Source organism: Diabrotica virgifera, chromosome 8 (assembly GCF_917563875.1).
Source record: "Diabrotica virgifera virgifera chromosome 8, PGI_DIABVI_V3a".
In the NCBI taxonomy this organism is placed as follows: Eukaryota; Metazoa; Arthropoda; class Insecta; order Coleoptera; family Chrysomelidae; genus Diabrotica; species Diabrotica virgifera.
Genome location: NC_065450.1, coordinates 58450311 through 58466825, shown reverse-complemented (window position 1 = coordinate 58466825; position 16515 = coordinate 58450311). Strand labels below are relative to the sequence as shown.

The window sequence follows — 16515 nt, the reverse complement described above, 5'->3', positions numbered from 1 at the left end:
GAATATTTTATGGTCACAATCGTGTCGTCAAAATCATAACAAAACAATTACGAGTTTATTTATTGATACGGAGAAAGTATTGCAGAGATTATTCTTTATTCATCATTCTTTATTTAGACATCAAGTAGTTAGAATATAGACTTTGCCCACCAAATCGTTACTAGCGTATATAGTGATTAAATAAACATAGTATGAATATTTAGTGTATTCCTGCTATCCAACTAGCAGAGGGACGTTCATCCCCTTACAGAACCTATTTTATTATAGGAAGTTGTACGGTCGAATAATAAAAAAAGAATAGAATTAGAATACGAAGACATGGAAGAACAAATTGGAGGAAGATCGTGCACTGATAATATATTCGTTCTGCAGCAGGTAATAGAAAAACGGAAGACAAGGAATCTATCTACCCACCTACTGTTTGTAGATTTGAAGAAGGCATACAATACGGTACCTTTGAAAAAACTGTTTCAAACATTGACGAAAGTAGGTCTCAGTAGAAAGTATGTGGATACTGTCGCAAATATATACCAAAATACAAGAAGTGTCGTTAAAGAGGGAAACTTTATATCAGAATCATCTCCAATAACAAAGGGGCTAACAAAATAAACCTCAACAAAAACTTGTCGGTTACATATTTTTCCAACACAATTTCTTTTCTTCATTAATATTTTTTGAAAACAATTTCTGGAGTGGAAATCGAAACATCAAATATTTTTAGGTAAAAATGTAATTAAAAAACCACAAGGAATATTTTTCCCTGTAGTTGGCTGTATACCATATAATACCAAAAACGACTAAAATCCTTTATAAAAGGTATACAGTGATGAGCGCACTAATAACCGGCAAAATAGCGCAAAAGATGGAAAACGTATTAAATTGTGAGTTAAAAAGAAATAAAACTAGTAGATATGTTAACTTTAGCGATAGTAACATATTGTTGTAGAATTGTTTTTTTTTAATTCAAAAAAAAATTATTTGGGTAAACCTGGATGGGTAAACCTCTGCCGGGCGACATCCCAATGAGGTCAGCCAAGACTATGTCGACAATACAGCGTCGAACTATTGGTTGACATCAGGAAAGATGTTCCCTGAAACGGAGGGTTTATTACTGGCCATTCAGGATCAGGTTATACCAACCAGAAATTACCTGAAATATATCGTCAAAGACCCTCAGGTTCAAAACGACAGATGCCGATATGGATATCAAGCCCAAGAAACCATCCAACATATTACAGGAGGCTGCCAGGCATTTGCTGCAACTGAATACAAGGAACGGCATGACGCAGTGGGAAAAATCCTTCATCAAGAAATAGCTAACAAGCTGGGACTTCTCCAAACGGACCATCTCCCATATTATCAATACGTTCCTGAGAGTATGCTTGAGGATGGCAACTACAAGCTATGCTGGGACCGCACTGTGCTCACAGACCAAACAGTGGTACATAATAGACCAGATCTCGTACTAGTTAATAAATTAACAAGACAAACAACACTAATTGATGTGGCGATACCTAACAACAATAATCTACGTAGTAAATTTACTGAAAAGATCGCCAAGTATAGAGATCTGGAAATTCAAATACGGAGACAATGGAGAATGCAAAGTACCCAGACGATACCTATTGTTATGTCCACTACTGGAGTCATTCCGAAGACCCTCCTCGAAAGCATAAAAAAGCTGGGTCTCAATGAACATATTTATAAGACCATGCAGAAAGCTGTACTACTTGCGACAGCCAGAAGTGTACGAAAATTTTGGGAGATACACCTGCATACCAAGTCACCTAGGGCTCGATAACACGGAAAGAGTCCCACCAGAGCTCAATCCTTTTGATACCGTAGGTATCTGGGATGAGTCAATTTTCCCCTTAGAGGGAGTGTGAGCCGTATGGTTAAATCTGGATAGAGTTTATTTGTAGCAACTAATACATAATAAATAAACCCACTTTCTCACTGAAGTTGTTAGTCAAATAGACTACAACTTGTGCGTGAGGGTTAAATTTTGATTAAGCAATTAAATAACATTAATATATCTTATAGGTTAACAAAAGAAGGAATCAAATATAGTCTTTTTCGATTATCTAACTTCAATTTTTGGACTCCTCTTCTCACCTAATTCAGTTACTGTTAAATTTTGTTTTTATGGGACCTCCGAAAATCTCTCATAATATTCAAGAAAGAATTGCAAAAAATAGGGGAGTGCAATTAGAACGAAAAGATACAATGTTTCGGAAAAAATCAAACAAGGTTATATTTTTCTAAAACTTTTTTTGTAAGTTTATAAATATGTTAAACTAAAAAGTTCTACTCACAAATTTCGCCGCTAATTGTTTATTAATTGTTTAAACAATAACAATTGTTTTGTATAAATAGTGTTAAGAATATGGGTGAATTCAACATTTTATTTTGATAAAAAATGTTTTTATTTTAGTTTTGATTATGCTGAACCCGAATCTGACATTACAATTTGCAAATTCAAAATGGCGGATTCAAAATGGCGGATTTTTTCCTAAAAATCCTTAAAAAGCAGTTGTGACATCCGAATTTTTTTTATAAAACGTGTTTGTTTACATATATGTGGATATTTTTGAGAGGTTACTGAACCTGAATCAAATTTTGATAATTTAAATTATAAAATCGCAGATCCAAAATGGCGGATAACTTAAAAACTAGTTGTAAAATCATAATTTCTTTACAAAATGTATTTATTTCTACATGTATTTATTTTTGAGAGCTTTGATAAACCTATATATTATTATATATTCAAAGATGACCGCTTTAAAACGTTAACAAATTATTATCTTAATAATTTTTCTATTGATGAACAAAATATGTATTTTTTGCTCTTAATATGAATCGTTTGGTTCGCTCTTAATTAAATTCGGCCTTACTCGTAATGATGTGAAAATTGTGCTTCTACCTTTTCAAAAAATTGTTGCAATGGGATCATAAATAAAAAAGTTATTCTTAGTAAAAAGCTCTGCATATTCTAGAACTTTAAATGCAATCATAAAACATCAATTTTTATCAATTTTGTACAAGATATGTCAATAAATAAAAATTTCAGTTAAGAGTAAAATACCTATATTTTTCATAATAGTCCTGTCGCCAGGGGGGGTACAACGGCCTCGTTAATTCAGATGGACTTACCCAAATTTTTTTTATGTATTTTGACCCGTAGAACACGAATTTTTTGGGTAACAGTTGATCCGGATGTCGATAAGATTGTTATAGACCAAGAACTTGAGGAATCAAATAACAGCGATTTTTGGCAAAACAAAACAATATTTTGTATTTTTTGGGTCATTTTAAGCAAAAAATATTTCTACAAGTTTTTTAGTAGGATGCACAGTTTTCGAGATAAACGCGGTTGAACTTTCAAAAAATCGAAAAACTGCAATTTTTAAACCCGAATAACTTTTGATTAAAAAATAAAATAGCAATTCTGCTTAGCGCCTTTGAAAGTTCAAGTCAAATTATGTCGGTTTTGATTATTTGCATTGCTAAAAATTTATTGTGTTATTGCTAAACAAAGCTACAAACAACTAGTGCGTGAGTGATGTTTCTATGATTTCTCATTTAAAATCGAACGAGTAGGTAGAATAGGTACTAGTGCAATCAAGACTATTTCTACGTTACATGCGTTAAAACGCATGTAAAAGCACGGGAAACCCTACGTGTTTATAGCTTTGTTAAACAATAAAAAAATAAATTTTTACCAATGCAAATAATCAAAACCGATATAATTTGACTTAAACTTTCAAATGCGGTAAGCAGACTTGCTATTTTATTTTTTAATCAAAAGTTATTCGGGTTAAAAAATTGCAATTTTTCGATTTTTTTAAAGTTCAACCGCGTTTATCTCGAAAACTGTGCATCCTACGAAAAAACTTGTAGAAATATTTTTTACTTAAAATGGCCCAAAAAATACAAAATATTGTTTTGTTTTGCCAAAAATCGCTGTTATTTGATTCCTCAAGTTCTTGGTCTATAACAATCTTATCGACATCCGGATCAACTGTTACCCAAAAAATTCGTGTTCTACGGGTCAAAATACATAAAAAAAACTTGAGTAAGTCCATCTGAATTAACGAGGCCGTTGTACCCCCCCTGGCGACAGGACTATAATACTGAGAATTGTTATTATGGAAAGTTGTTCAGAATTAAAAACGATGTGTCAATATGCAATTACACTCTTCTAATCGAAATATTGTGAACTATAAAGGTACATATTTATTGCGCGAAATATAATTTTTTTACATACCTCGTGTAATATTGATAAAATATAATATTTTGTATTTGCATATTAAGTGTTAGACCATGTACAGCTATTTATGTCGAATAACTTTCTTCATAAAATTAATCATAAAACAGTTATCATAAATAATAAGTGAAAATTTAATGATGTTGGGTATATTTAATTTGAAACAATATTAAAAAAAAACAAATTTTCGATTTGAAGGATATAATTACACATTGGAACATAGTTTTTAATTCCAAACAACTTTCCTTTATAAAAATTTTCGATATTGTGAAATATAAAGGTACTTTACTCTTGAGTGAAATTCATATTTTTTGACATACCTCGTACAAAATTAACAAAATTTGATATTTGATAGTTGCATCTTATGTCATATACGATGCAGAGTATTTTATAAGGAATAACTTTTTTTCGTAAAACTGATATTAAAAAAGTTATCAATAGGTTCCAAGTTCCGCAGACATACTGTATAAGAACTAAAAAAAATTTTTTTGTTGAACATTTATTATTGTTAAAGCTTATTATTAAATGTATTTTAGGTAAGTTTTACAAAAGAAAGTTTTGATCACTCTGTATATACATTTTTTCAGCTGGTAATTTTCGGTTTTTGTATTACATTTTTGTTATCTTTCTTAGTTTTCTCAAAAAAAAATTGTTTATTTCATTTTTAAACTAAAGTAATTCAGTGTTTTTTAAAGATTACATCCTAAGCTTTAAAACAACATCAAAAAAACTGTATTAGATTTATTCAAACTTGAGTAATACCGTCTTAAAATGGTGGGAATTCTGTAAAACTACGAAGTTTTCAAAAATTCCATTTTTTGAGACATCGTATTATTTGAATTAAATTTTTGAGATTTTTTTTGAATGAAACATCGTTTAGTAAGATGACTGAGAGGTAAGTTGTGCAAATTTTAGAATTTTATAAGTCAAATTGTATTAGTTACACATTTTTAAATCATTTTTAAACAAAATTCATGTAAGGCTCACTTTCCGCCCACACCGTACTTATGTCTATACATTTTATTTCTTTTTATTACAACCATAAAATATCTTGTTTCATCTTCTTTCATGTCCAATTTGTAAAATTTTTTGGTCTATTAGTTAAGGAATTACATTAAAAAAACTCAACTGTGCACTTCTTCCAACGCTAGTTTACAGTGCGCCAATGTGTGTGAGAAGGGTGACTTTAGCGTTATAAATAAAAAATTAGAGAAGCTAGAGATTTAATTTTAGAAAAATCTTTATATAAGTTTTTTTTGTAAAATTTTCTGAATTTTTCAATGGTCAAGTCAGTTTTTTCCTAAAAATTATATTTTCGGAGGTATTTAAAAAAACATCTAACTTCGCTGTTCATTTGTTTAATAAAAAATGAAGCACCCACTTCTCGAGTGGAACTTTTTAATATGTTGTTTATTAAACATTTCTTAATGAAATTACAAAAAGTTTTATCTTGTTTGATTTTTTCCGAAGTGAAAATCTAAATGCACTCCCCTATCTGACGAACTTCGTTTTCTGTAAGAATTATAATTATTTTTGAAGGTGTTTTATCCATTTTTACCATAATTTTCACAATTTAAACACTTGTAAGTGACATTTGTAATAAATCATTTTTGACATATAATATATACCTTTTATAAAAGATTTTATTCTTTTTTTTTTAAATGTAATTATCATTAGAATCAATTTTGTGTATGTGTGTATGTGTGTATATTTGTGGAAAAGTCACACCGATATGAATTTTTTTTCTGGGTTTCAAGAGAGGATCAGGGCCGCTTTAGAACCGGTGTAGTTTGTGACTTTCGACCACCCATAAGTCAGCTATAGGACTGGGTCGGTACAAAATGGCATATGTTTGGGGGTACATATCTTAGGTTCACGGAGAGACAGGAAAACCACAAATACAACAAATCAATAGTGTTGAGTTAAGTTTTCAAATGGTGCCTAAACGGTTAGGATCAGACATACGCACGGCTCAGCATAGCCAAAAAACTGAAAAACTAAACTTTGAAAATTTTGGTTTTTCGACAATTACTTAAAATTTCAACCTACGAATTGCGCCAATAACTGAACATTTGTAGGAGGACTCCAGATGCGTCTAAAGTTGTTTACCTTATATCTGGGAAAATTCTCATTTTTAAGTTATAGGCTTCATAAATGTGATCAAATATATTTTCTATGGGAAAAACGGTTTTTCAAGCTCAATAATTTATGTTATACCTTTAGTTATCATACTTGGCCTTGAATAAATCAGATACTACTTGTCAACAGGTTTCAAACTCATGTTTAGTGATCAAAATTGGTTAAGCCGTTTCGAAGTTACCAAGCTCCAAAATATAATCCATTTGACCATTATCGCCTAAATGGTTTAAGTAGTTGTATTGGTTAAGACGCTAAATTTGATACGACAATCCGAGTTCATTTAGCGGCAATCTCAATTATTTTTTTTTTCAATATATTTCGAATAGAAAAAAATCTAGTGTATATTCGATGAACACTAGATCATTTGAGAGATAATGCTAGAAAGGCGACCATTTATAACGCTTAACGTGGAATCGAGAAACATTGCATTTAACTGCATACACTTAATTTAAATAACTTTGAAAAACTCCTGATACAAACATAAAAAACCGTTAAACGCCATAAAAATGAGTGGCGCATACAATATTCCAGCTACAAAAGGGCTGATATGAATACAACGTGGCGCGAAAATGTATTTTCATTTTGATGGAAAATAAAAGTCTAGTTTTATTTTAAAATATGTTTTGATATTTGCTAAATTTGAAGTAAAACGCGCCACAAAAGAACTTCAAAATACAAATTCTATCAAAGTTACTCTTTTGTGGCGCGTCTTACTTCAAATTGAGCAAATATCATGGAAACAAACATCTTTTAAAATAAAACTAAAATTTTATTTTCCATCAAAATGAAAATACATTTTAGCGCCACGTAATATTCATATCAGCTCTATTGTAGCTGGAATATTGTATGCGCCACTCATTTTTACGGCGTTTAGCGGTTTTTTATTCTTGTTTTATATACATGCAGTTAAAGTTTAAATACAAATGCAAATACAAACACAAATTAGGCCAGTTAAAAAGTTGAACCCATTAAATAAATAAACAATAAATAATAAAAAATAAAATAAATGCAAACTTAAAAATCGTAGCTAATTTGTAGAATATTCCTAATTAAAAATTATTACCTTTAATGATGCTGCTACTAGATCGCCAATTTCTGCTTTCTTGAGAAAATCCAATAGTACTGATGTATTTGTTGTTTGTGGATTAATTGAATTATCTATAACTTGAGCCAATTTATACGCATAAACACTAGGGCTGGGTACAAAGTTAAAATAGTTTATAGCGCTTCCGCTTTCTTGAATAGCTCCTCTAAATAAACCTAAAGCAAATTATATTTACCATATTATTGACGTTTTAAAATTAATGAAATATCTAAACGTAAAAGCACAATATGAATACCATAAAACATGTGTTGTGTGACGATGGCCAGCGCCTGCGCTTACCTCTGGCTTACCATCGCTCTGTATACACACACTCCCCCGACAAATTTTCACTACTATCGATGCGTACTGGCGATGAAACACCAGCAAAGATATAAAACAATGTATATATTGGCAGAGAACCAAAAGAGCACACTCAAGGTGTAGCAGTTACTATCCGTTGCAAGATAATTCGGATAGAATTCTCCAGATTGGGCCGATATCAAGGCACAAGCCAAGCTGGGAAATTCCATCCGAATTATCTTACAACACACTGCTCCCTTAAGAATTCCTCTCTTAAGATTTAATTAATTATAATTAATTATAATTAGACTAATATACTATCTCTTTTGGATATGCCATTGATCGAATTAGAGGGTCCCTTAAGAATTCCTCCCTTTAGATATAATTAATTATACAGTAAAACCTGTGTTATCGGCCACCTGCCAAAAAGGGCCACCTGTACTAACGGCCAGTTTAAAAATTACCCACACCAATTATATGTAGATTCCCTTATTTCTAACCTAGTGTTTACGACCACCTTTATAATACCGACGCGGTCAAATAATCACATATTTTTAAAGCCCATTTTATAGAAATTTACCTGTGAATGGCGGCCAAAATATATTTATCTATTTGTTGATGGAAATACCCAGTACCTACTATTTATGACCTATTGTATCTACTTAAAACGGGATTAAATAACCTGTATAATTAGAGTCGGTGGTCACAAGGTCCTTAAAGTCCTACAATAATATGTCGTATATGAGGAAACGTTTGTCACTATTTTTATAAGTTCGGTTTAAGTTCACAAACGTTGGCTGAAAAATATGGTGTTGTAAAAAGTCAAATTATCAATGGATATTATAAATATAAAAATATGAAAAATCTTTTTTTAGAAACGGTTTTTTTAGGTACTAAAAGTACTTCAGGTGACTAAAATTAAAAATATTATAAAAAAATCAACTAAAAGAAAAATAAAAAAAAAATCAAACTCGAAGGATTATTCGAAAAAAACTGATAGACAGATTAAATATACGAAAATTTCACACATTCGTTAAAAAATTGAAAAAAACTAACACATTCGTTAAAGAAAAGCGTGGCGCGTCTTCATCGAATAAACGGTTTTCGCCCCACGCTTTTTTTTAACGAATGTTACCTAAAGTACACTGGTACCTAAAAAAAGCGTTTCTTAAAAATTTGTTTTTCATATTTTTTTATTTTTTACTTTTTAGTCTTACACCTTTCAAACATTAAAATATATGTATAAAACATATGATGTACAAACATGAAAAGTAGTCGGAATCGGTAAAAAATTTGAAACTTTATTGTTTATTTATGAGCGTAACGTAAACAATTAACATAAAAGTGAAATTTTGTATAGTTCATATTATTAGTTACAATATGTAAAATTTCAAGTTTCTTCATTGTAAAAAACAAGAGAATTTAAGCATTTTCCATTAAAATCGTTTTTTTATTTAAACGATTAATAAACATAAAAAAATTATTGACTATTCGTGTATTGTTTCCGCGAATGCATATGTCTGCAAATTTCCATTCATTTGAATTGAAGAAAAGGCAGTCAAATTAACGTCTAATGATTTGACCCAAACGATTGAACTAAAGAAAAGCGTTTAAAAATAAAAGTGAATTGAAAATTCTTTAATAAAGCTTAACATCTATTTTTTCCGTAGTATAGTATGTACCTAGTTTTGTTGTATGTGTACTATTAGTATAAAGTAGTTCTATTAGTTTCCGTTTATGTACAAAATAATTTAGTTTTGCTTTTATTAATAAAATAAACAAAGTTCCAATGATTTTTTTAGGCTATTGATTATGTACTCTAGAAAGGAACTACAACGTTAACGGGGTTTTATTATTTCATATGGTCAATGAATCTCTATATATGAAAAAACCGCGGAGTGCTACCATTTAAAGGGGTGCGTTTTTGAGAAATGGGTGAATTAGTCCCTGGGCACAGGTTACATTAGGGTGAGTTCTATGAACTTTTGGTACAAACAAGTCTACACAAAAATTGTTCCTGGTTAAATTTCCTATCTAAATATAACTTTTTAAAGTCAAAGATACTTTTTTTTACAAAAATATATTCAAAAGGAAAAGCACAAAGAAACCCAAAAGAAAGAAATTTTGTTTTTTGTCCCATAACTTTTGTCCACGAGGATATAGGTATAGACATTGCTTCACAGAAAAAAAAACTTACATATTTTCTCTTTAAAATGATGTCTCGTAGAGGTCATTAGGATTTACAGTTTTCAAAATATGATTCTTCAAAGTTTGCCACTCACAGCAATTTTGGGCAATTCTCCTTGTTATTTCGCAAATATTGTTCTGTAATTTTTTCAACGCAACTTTAGGCATATGCAATGGTACATGTAAGAGGAATATAAATCAATTACCTTTAAAATGTTATACTGTATAATGTTGTACGGCTTCTTTTAAAGAGGTTATTTTTTCAAGATTTTATACTTTTAACGAGTTTTTATATTTTTTACAATTATTTTTAAATTTCAAATTATATCTTTTTTCTACATTTAGGTATATATTATATAATAAAAAAGAAAGCTTATTCTATTTACTTTAAAATGGTGTATTATAAAAAATTCTAGGATTATTTTTGAATAAGATATGGTTTTTCAAAATGTAATAAGTGCTTGCATCGGTTTTTGATTTTAGGATTGTTTTTTAAATGTCTCATTACAACTTCTTTATGTGATTGTGTGTTATGATTGAATCTTATTTTTTATACGTAATATTTACTGTCAAAGCTCCTGCACCACAAGCTTTGCTTGAAAAAATAGCATGTAAATGTACCAAAGGATGTACAAAAAACTGCGGTTGCAGGAAGATAGGAATTAGTTGTTCAATATTCTGCAAAGGGTACATGTGCATGGGTACTAATTGTGGGAACTCTAAGATAACTGAGGTGTCAGAGGAAGATATTGAAGCTAATGCTAACGAAGAGATAGACTTTGATTTTGAAAATTTTTTAAATGTCAACGTTTAAATAATTTTAACTAAAGTGATGTTTTCTAAGACTAATGTTTATGTAATTTTTGTAAAAGAAATAATAATAAATAATACAGGTAAAAAAATATCAAAGAATCACTCGGTTTCCATTATTTAAATATAGATGATACACCATTTTAAAGAACAGAAAATAAGCCCTTTTTATTGATCAATATATAGTGTATCCATGTACAAGAAAAAAAAATTATAATGAGATATTTAAAAAATAATCCTAAAATCAAAAATCGTTGCAAGTACTTATTACATTTTGAAAAATAATATCTTACTCAAAAATAATCCTAGAATTTTTTGTAATACACCATTTTAAAGTAAACAAAATAAGCTTTTTTTATTATATAATATAAAGTTATAATGAGAAATTTCAAAAATAATTGTAAAAAATGTAAAAAATAATATTTTTTTATATTAGGTATTATATAATATATAATATAATATATAATATATTATATAATAATATTATTTTATTTTTATATTATATTATAAAAAATCGTTAAAAGTATAAAACCTTGAAAACTCTTTCGAAAAGAAAAAGTCGTACAACGTTATACAGTAGACCATTTTAAAGGTAATTGATTTCTATTCCTATTACGTGTACCATTGCATATACCTAAAGTTACGTAGAAAAAAGTTACAGAACAATATTTGCGAAGTAACAAGGAAAATTGCCCAAAATTGCTGTGAGTGGCGAACTTTGAAAAATCATATTTCGAAAACTATAAATCCTAATTACCTCTACTGAACAACATTTTAAAGAAGAAATATATAGGTTTTTTTTCTGTGAAGCAATGTCTATACCTATATCCTCGTGAACAAAAGTTATGGGACAAAAAACAAAATTTCTTTCTTTTGGGTTTCTTTGTGCTTTTTCTTTTGAATATATTTTTGTAAAAAAAAGTATCATTGACTTTAAAAAGTGATATATAGATAGGAAATTTAACCAGGAATAATTTTTATGTAGGTATATTTGTACCAAAAGTGCATAGAACTCACCCTAATGTAACCTGTGCCCAGGGACTAATTCACCCATTTCTGAAAAACGCACCCCTTTAAATGGTAGCACTCCGCGGTTTTTTCATATATAGATGTCCAATGACCATATGAAATAATAAAACCCCGTTAACGTTGTAGTTCCTTTTAGCTATCTTATTTTGAAAAAAGTACTTATAAAACTGTAATAGATCTGTTCAAACTTAAGTAATACCGTCTTAAAGTGGTGGTAATTCTATAAAACTACGAAGATTTCAAAAATTACATTTTTTGAGACGTCATATCATTTGAATTAAATTTTTGAATTTTTTTTTTGAATGAAACATCATTTAGTAAGATGCTTGAAAGGTAACTTGTGCAAAATTGAGAGTTTTATAAGAAAAATTGTATTAGTTACACATTTTTAAATCATTTTTAAACAAAATTCATGTAAGGCTCACTTTCCGCCCACACCGTACTTATGATCATACATCTTATTTCTTTCTATTACAACCCTAAGATAGCTTAATTTTTTTTTCATGTTCAATTTGTAAAATTTAATTTGATCCATTAGTTAAATAATTACATTAAAATAACTCAACCATGCACTTCGACGTACGCTAGTTTACAGTGCGCCAATGTTTGTGAGAAGGGTGACTTTAGCGTTATAAATAAAAGATTATAAAATATACAGATTTAAGTTTAGAAAATTCTTTATATACGTTTTTTTGTAAACTTTTCTGAATTTTTCAATGGTCAAGTCAGTTTTTTTCAAAAATTTATATTTTCGGAGTTATTTAAAAAAACATCTAATTTCGCAATTCATTTGTTTAATAAAAAATGAAGCAGCCACTTTTCGAGTAGAACTTTTTGGTATGTTGTTTATTAAACATTTCTTAATGAAATTACAAAAAGTTCTATCTTATTTGATTTTTTCCGAAGTGTAAATCTATATGCACTCCCCTAATTGTATGTAAAGGAATACTTATAGCAATATAAATAAAGCCAAATAACACAAACAATATTTTCATGATAAAAGTAGAGGAATAAAAACTGTAACTGCCCATATCTCAAAAAGTACGCTTTGTAACATACCCCCTTCTTCCACTTAGGTCTTTAATTGTTATTATTTAAACAATTAATAAACAATTGGCGACAAAATCTGTGAGTAGAACTTTTAACTTTAACAGGCATATAAACTAACAAAAAAAGGTTTAGAAAAATATAAGCTTGTTTGAATTTTTCCGAAACAATGCATGTTTTCGATCTCTATTGACTTCACTAAAAAACTTTTAAAATAAAACTGGTTTTGTTTAATCCTTACCTGTGCTCATTTTGCTTAAAATATGGTCAGCAACTGCACTTGCACCAGCACTCTCACCACCGATAGTAACTTTGGAGGAATCGCCACCAAATAGATGAATATTTTCTGATACCCATTTTAGTAAAAAATTTTGATCTTTAAGGCCTAAATTACCAGGTATTACACAATCATCTGTGGCCAGAAATCCTACAAAAATATGGAAAGCGTATAGTACTACATTCGATAATATTAACAACACCAAAAAACACATTTATTTAATTAAATTAATCGTTAAATCAGACGAATGAAGAAGATGCTTAAAATATTCCCTTGGTGGGTTTACTTTACTAATATTTTTTTTAGAAATAGAAATGCTTTATTTTCGCTGAAAATTATATAATTTTATGGACAAAGCTTAACATAGAGTCAAAAAAAAAATAACAATAACAAATACAATTTTCTGAAATGAGAGAAATCGTCAATATAAAAAATGCAAGTAAATAAAGTAAAGCAAAAAAGAAAACCAATATATTGCAAAATTAGCATCAATTGCAAATTGAACATACAACATAATAATAATAAAATACAAACATAGGAACTAGAACTAATAAGTTTAAGCTGCTGCATGTGACACCCAAATATAGATAAATATACTTTAGTTACTTGTACATTAATGTAATTTCTTAGTTAGTCATTAAAAAACTCTTCTACTGAATAATATGGTTTTAGAGATATATGTGCTTTTGTCATTTTACGGAACTTGGGGAAAAATGTTGCAGATTTAAGTTGTAAAGGGAGATGGTTGTGTAGTTTTTTTTGCGGAATATAATATAGATTTCTTCACTAACTCAGAGGACGGGATCGGTAAATAGATATCAAAAGTTGAATTCCTGGTGGAGTAGTCATGATGAGGCCTTGTTGGAAAGACATGCAGGTGTTTACGAATTAAGCAAACAGTTTCTAAAATATATTAAGATGGAAGGGTTAGAACTGCGTAATATTTGAAGTAACTTCTGCAATGTGTAGTTCTTCTGGGGCCAAACATCTTATTGCTCTTTTTTGCATTTTAAAAATAACATCAAAGTGGACAGCTGTACTAGAACCCCAAAAAGGAAGACCATGTTGAAGATGAGACTCGAACAAAGAAAAATATGTTATTTTAGAAGATGCTAAATTGAGTTCCTTCGAAACAGATCTGATAGCATAGCAGGCGAGAGGGACCTTTTGTTGTCTAAAAAAATACCAAGAAATTTTACAGAATCAACGGTAGAGATATGCCTGTTATTAAGCAGTAGGGGTTGAAGAGCACTTTTATAATTTAATGCTACTGTCTTGTCCACGTTACAAGAGAGTAAATTAGAGTCACACCAGGTTTTATCGTAAGCAGATCAGAAGTTATAGTTGCATGAAAAGTTGCAATAGTTAAGTTGCTCCAAGTAATACTGGTATCATCATCATCAGCAAAAAAAAACATTTTTCTATCGATTTTTAAATTAGTGATCTCATTTATAAAGATAAGGAAAAGTAGAGGACCCAATACTGAACCATGTGGTACTCCACATACAATGTTTTTGAGACTAGAGTCAGTATCATTTGCTCTAACCAGTTTGTTATTGTCAGCTTCTGAGAACGACAGTGATGAACGGTTTTGTAATTACGTTTTTTCCAAAGTAAAATTGTGTAGCACAGATAGATAATTTTGTGCTCCCACCATCAGGGATTTCTGGTTGGGAGTCGTTTTGTATTTTTACTAGTAGTCAGTAGCCAGCGAAAATTAGATCTGTAAACACGTATAGTAATCAATAAAGACCTCTATCGAAAAGTGTCGTCGTATATTATTTTAAGGTGCTAAAGTAATATTTTATAGCAACGTATACTGTAAACTAATAGTAAATGACAAAAGCAAATCTATCTAAAAGACCATATTATTCAGTAGAAGAGTTTCTTAATGACTAACTAAGAAATTATATTACTGTACAAATAACTAAAGTAAAGTTTGTTTAGCAGAGATGCTTCAAAAGAAAAATCTTGGACCAGTGTATTTTACCTGTACTTTCTTACGGAGGGAAACTTCCAAAAAAGGTAATAAGAAAAATTCGAGGGCTATTGAACGTCAAATGTTAAGGTACTAGTACACTTTAGAAGACCAAAAATAAGCATTTTTAGCAATAAGCAATAAGCGTTCCATCGGAACTACTTTTTTTCGAGGTCTCGACTTTGGGGCCCTCTACAATATTAGTGCACTATATCCATGTAAATATACGTAAATATCCGTATAAATATACGTGATATACTATATAGTCCAGGATAATAAGCTAGAAATAGACCATGTTCGGGACACTCAAATATCCAGGTAGCTGACTACTTTTTTAGTTATTATAGACCTATAGGAAGAAAACCTACCTGTTTCCTGCCTTAAGTTCGCGTTCGTTTTTTATTATTAACAATTTTATTATTAACAATTTAGTGCAAAAATCGCGATTTTTTCGATTTTTTGCACCCCATTCAAAAGCTAAACAGTTGACATAAAACTACAAAATTTAATTCTTTATAACATTGAAAAACCTTCAAAATGCCGATTTTTGAAAGTTAAAAAGTTAATTTTTTGCTACGCAAACTGCAAAATAAGTGAAAATTGTTATTTGTTAATAAGTTTTACTAAAACTACTTTAGAATTTTAGTGTTTCACCCAAAATTGTGTATTGGGGTACTTAACAAACCCTCAAAATTTGAGACCGATCCATTAATTAGTTTAAAAGTTATTCTATTTGTTTATCCCAGAGAGCTTTATTTTGCAATAACTTAAGACAGAAAATGTTGAAGATAAGGCAATTCTGCGTATGTTAAATGAAAGTAGAACAGTGATACTATCAAAATGTACTAAAAAAAGATAAAAAATTATCTCGTATAGTCAAAAATACTAATGCTAAATTTTTGAAATTTTTTAGTTTATAAATATTTAGAACAACTTTAAAAATATTGTCCGTAGAAAAATCATTTTACATATTCGAAAAGTTGGCATTTTACACGAATTTTTAAAAATGTTATTCAGTTGGTGACTAGTCGTGGTAAGTGAAGGGGCAGCTGGGAGCCAACAAATGCACGAGTTCAAAAACTAAAAAAAGCAAACTTAAGACTACTATCATTTTCTATATCTCGGGATCTGCTGAATATATTTTGATCTTTCTTTTTTTAATTTCTATGTAATTTTTCTGTACATTACAAATATGTAATTCGTCTATTTACAATTTGACATTTAGTAATTAATAAAAAGTTTAATTTGTTTAAACAATTTTTGAAAAAATTATTTTTTCCCAAAAATCCGTGTTTTTAATCAGGCTATCATTATTAATCATACAAAAAGTTAAGGTATACTTTAATAAATAAATTATCTTCAATAAATAATTATCTAATAAAAATATTTTATTTATT

General features: G+C 29.5%; 1 protein-coding gene across 1 annotated transcript in view; it reads right to left on the bottom strand.

The window, feature by feature from the left end:
* The window catches only part of LOC126889285 (juvenile hormone esterase-like), a 68987-nt gene that overhangs the window by 34005 nt on the left and 18467 nt on the right, over positions 1-16515 (bottom strand). The window contains exons 5-6 of the mRNA XM_050657410.1: positions 13105-13290; positions 7470-7666 (exon numbers count right to left, since the gene is read on the bottom strand). Of these exons, the coding sequence (XP_050513367.1) occupies positions 7470-7666; positions 13105-13290 (383 nt within the window). The remainder of the gene's footprint in view (positions 1-7469; positions 7667-13104; positions 13291-16515) is intronic.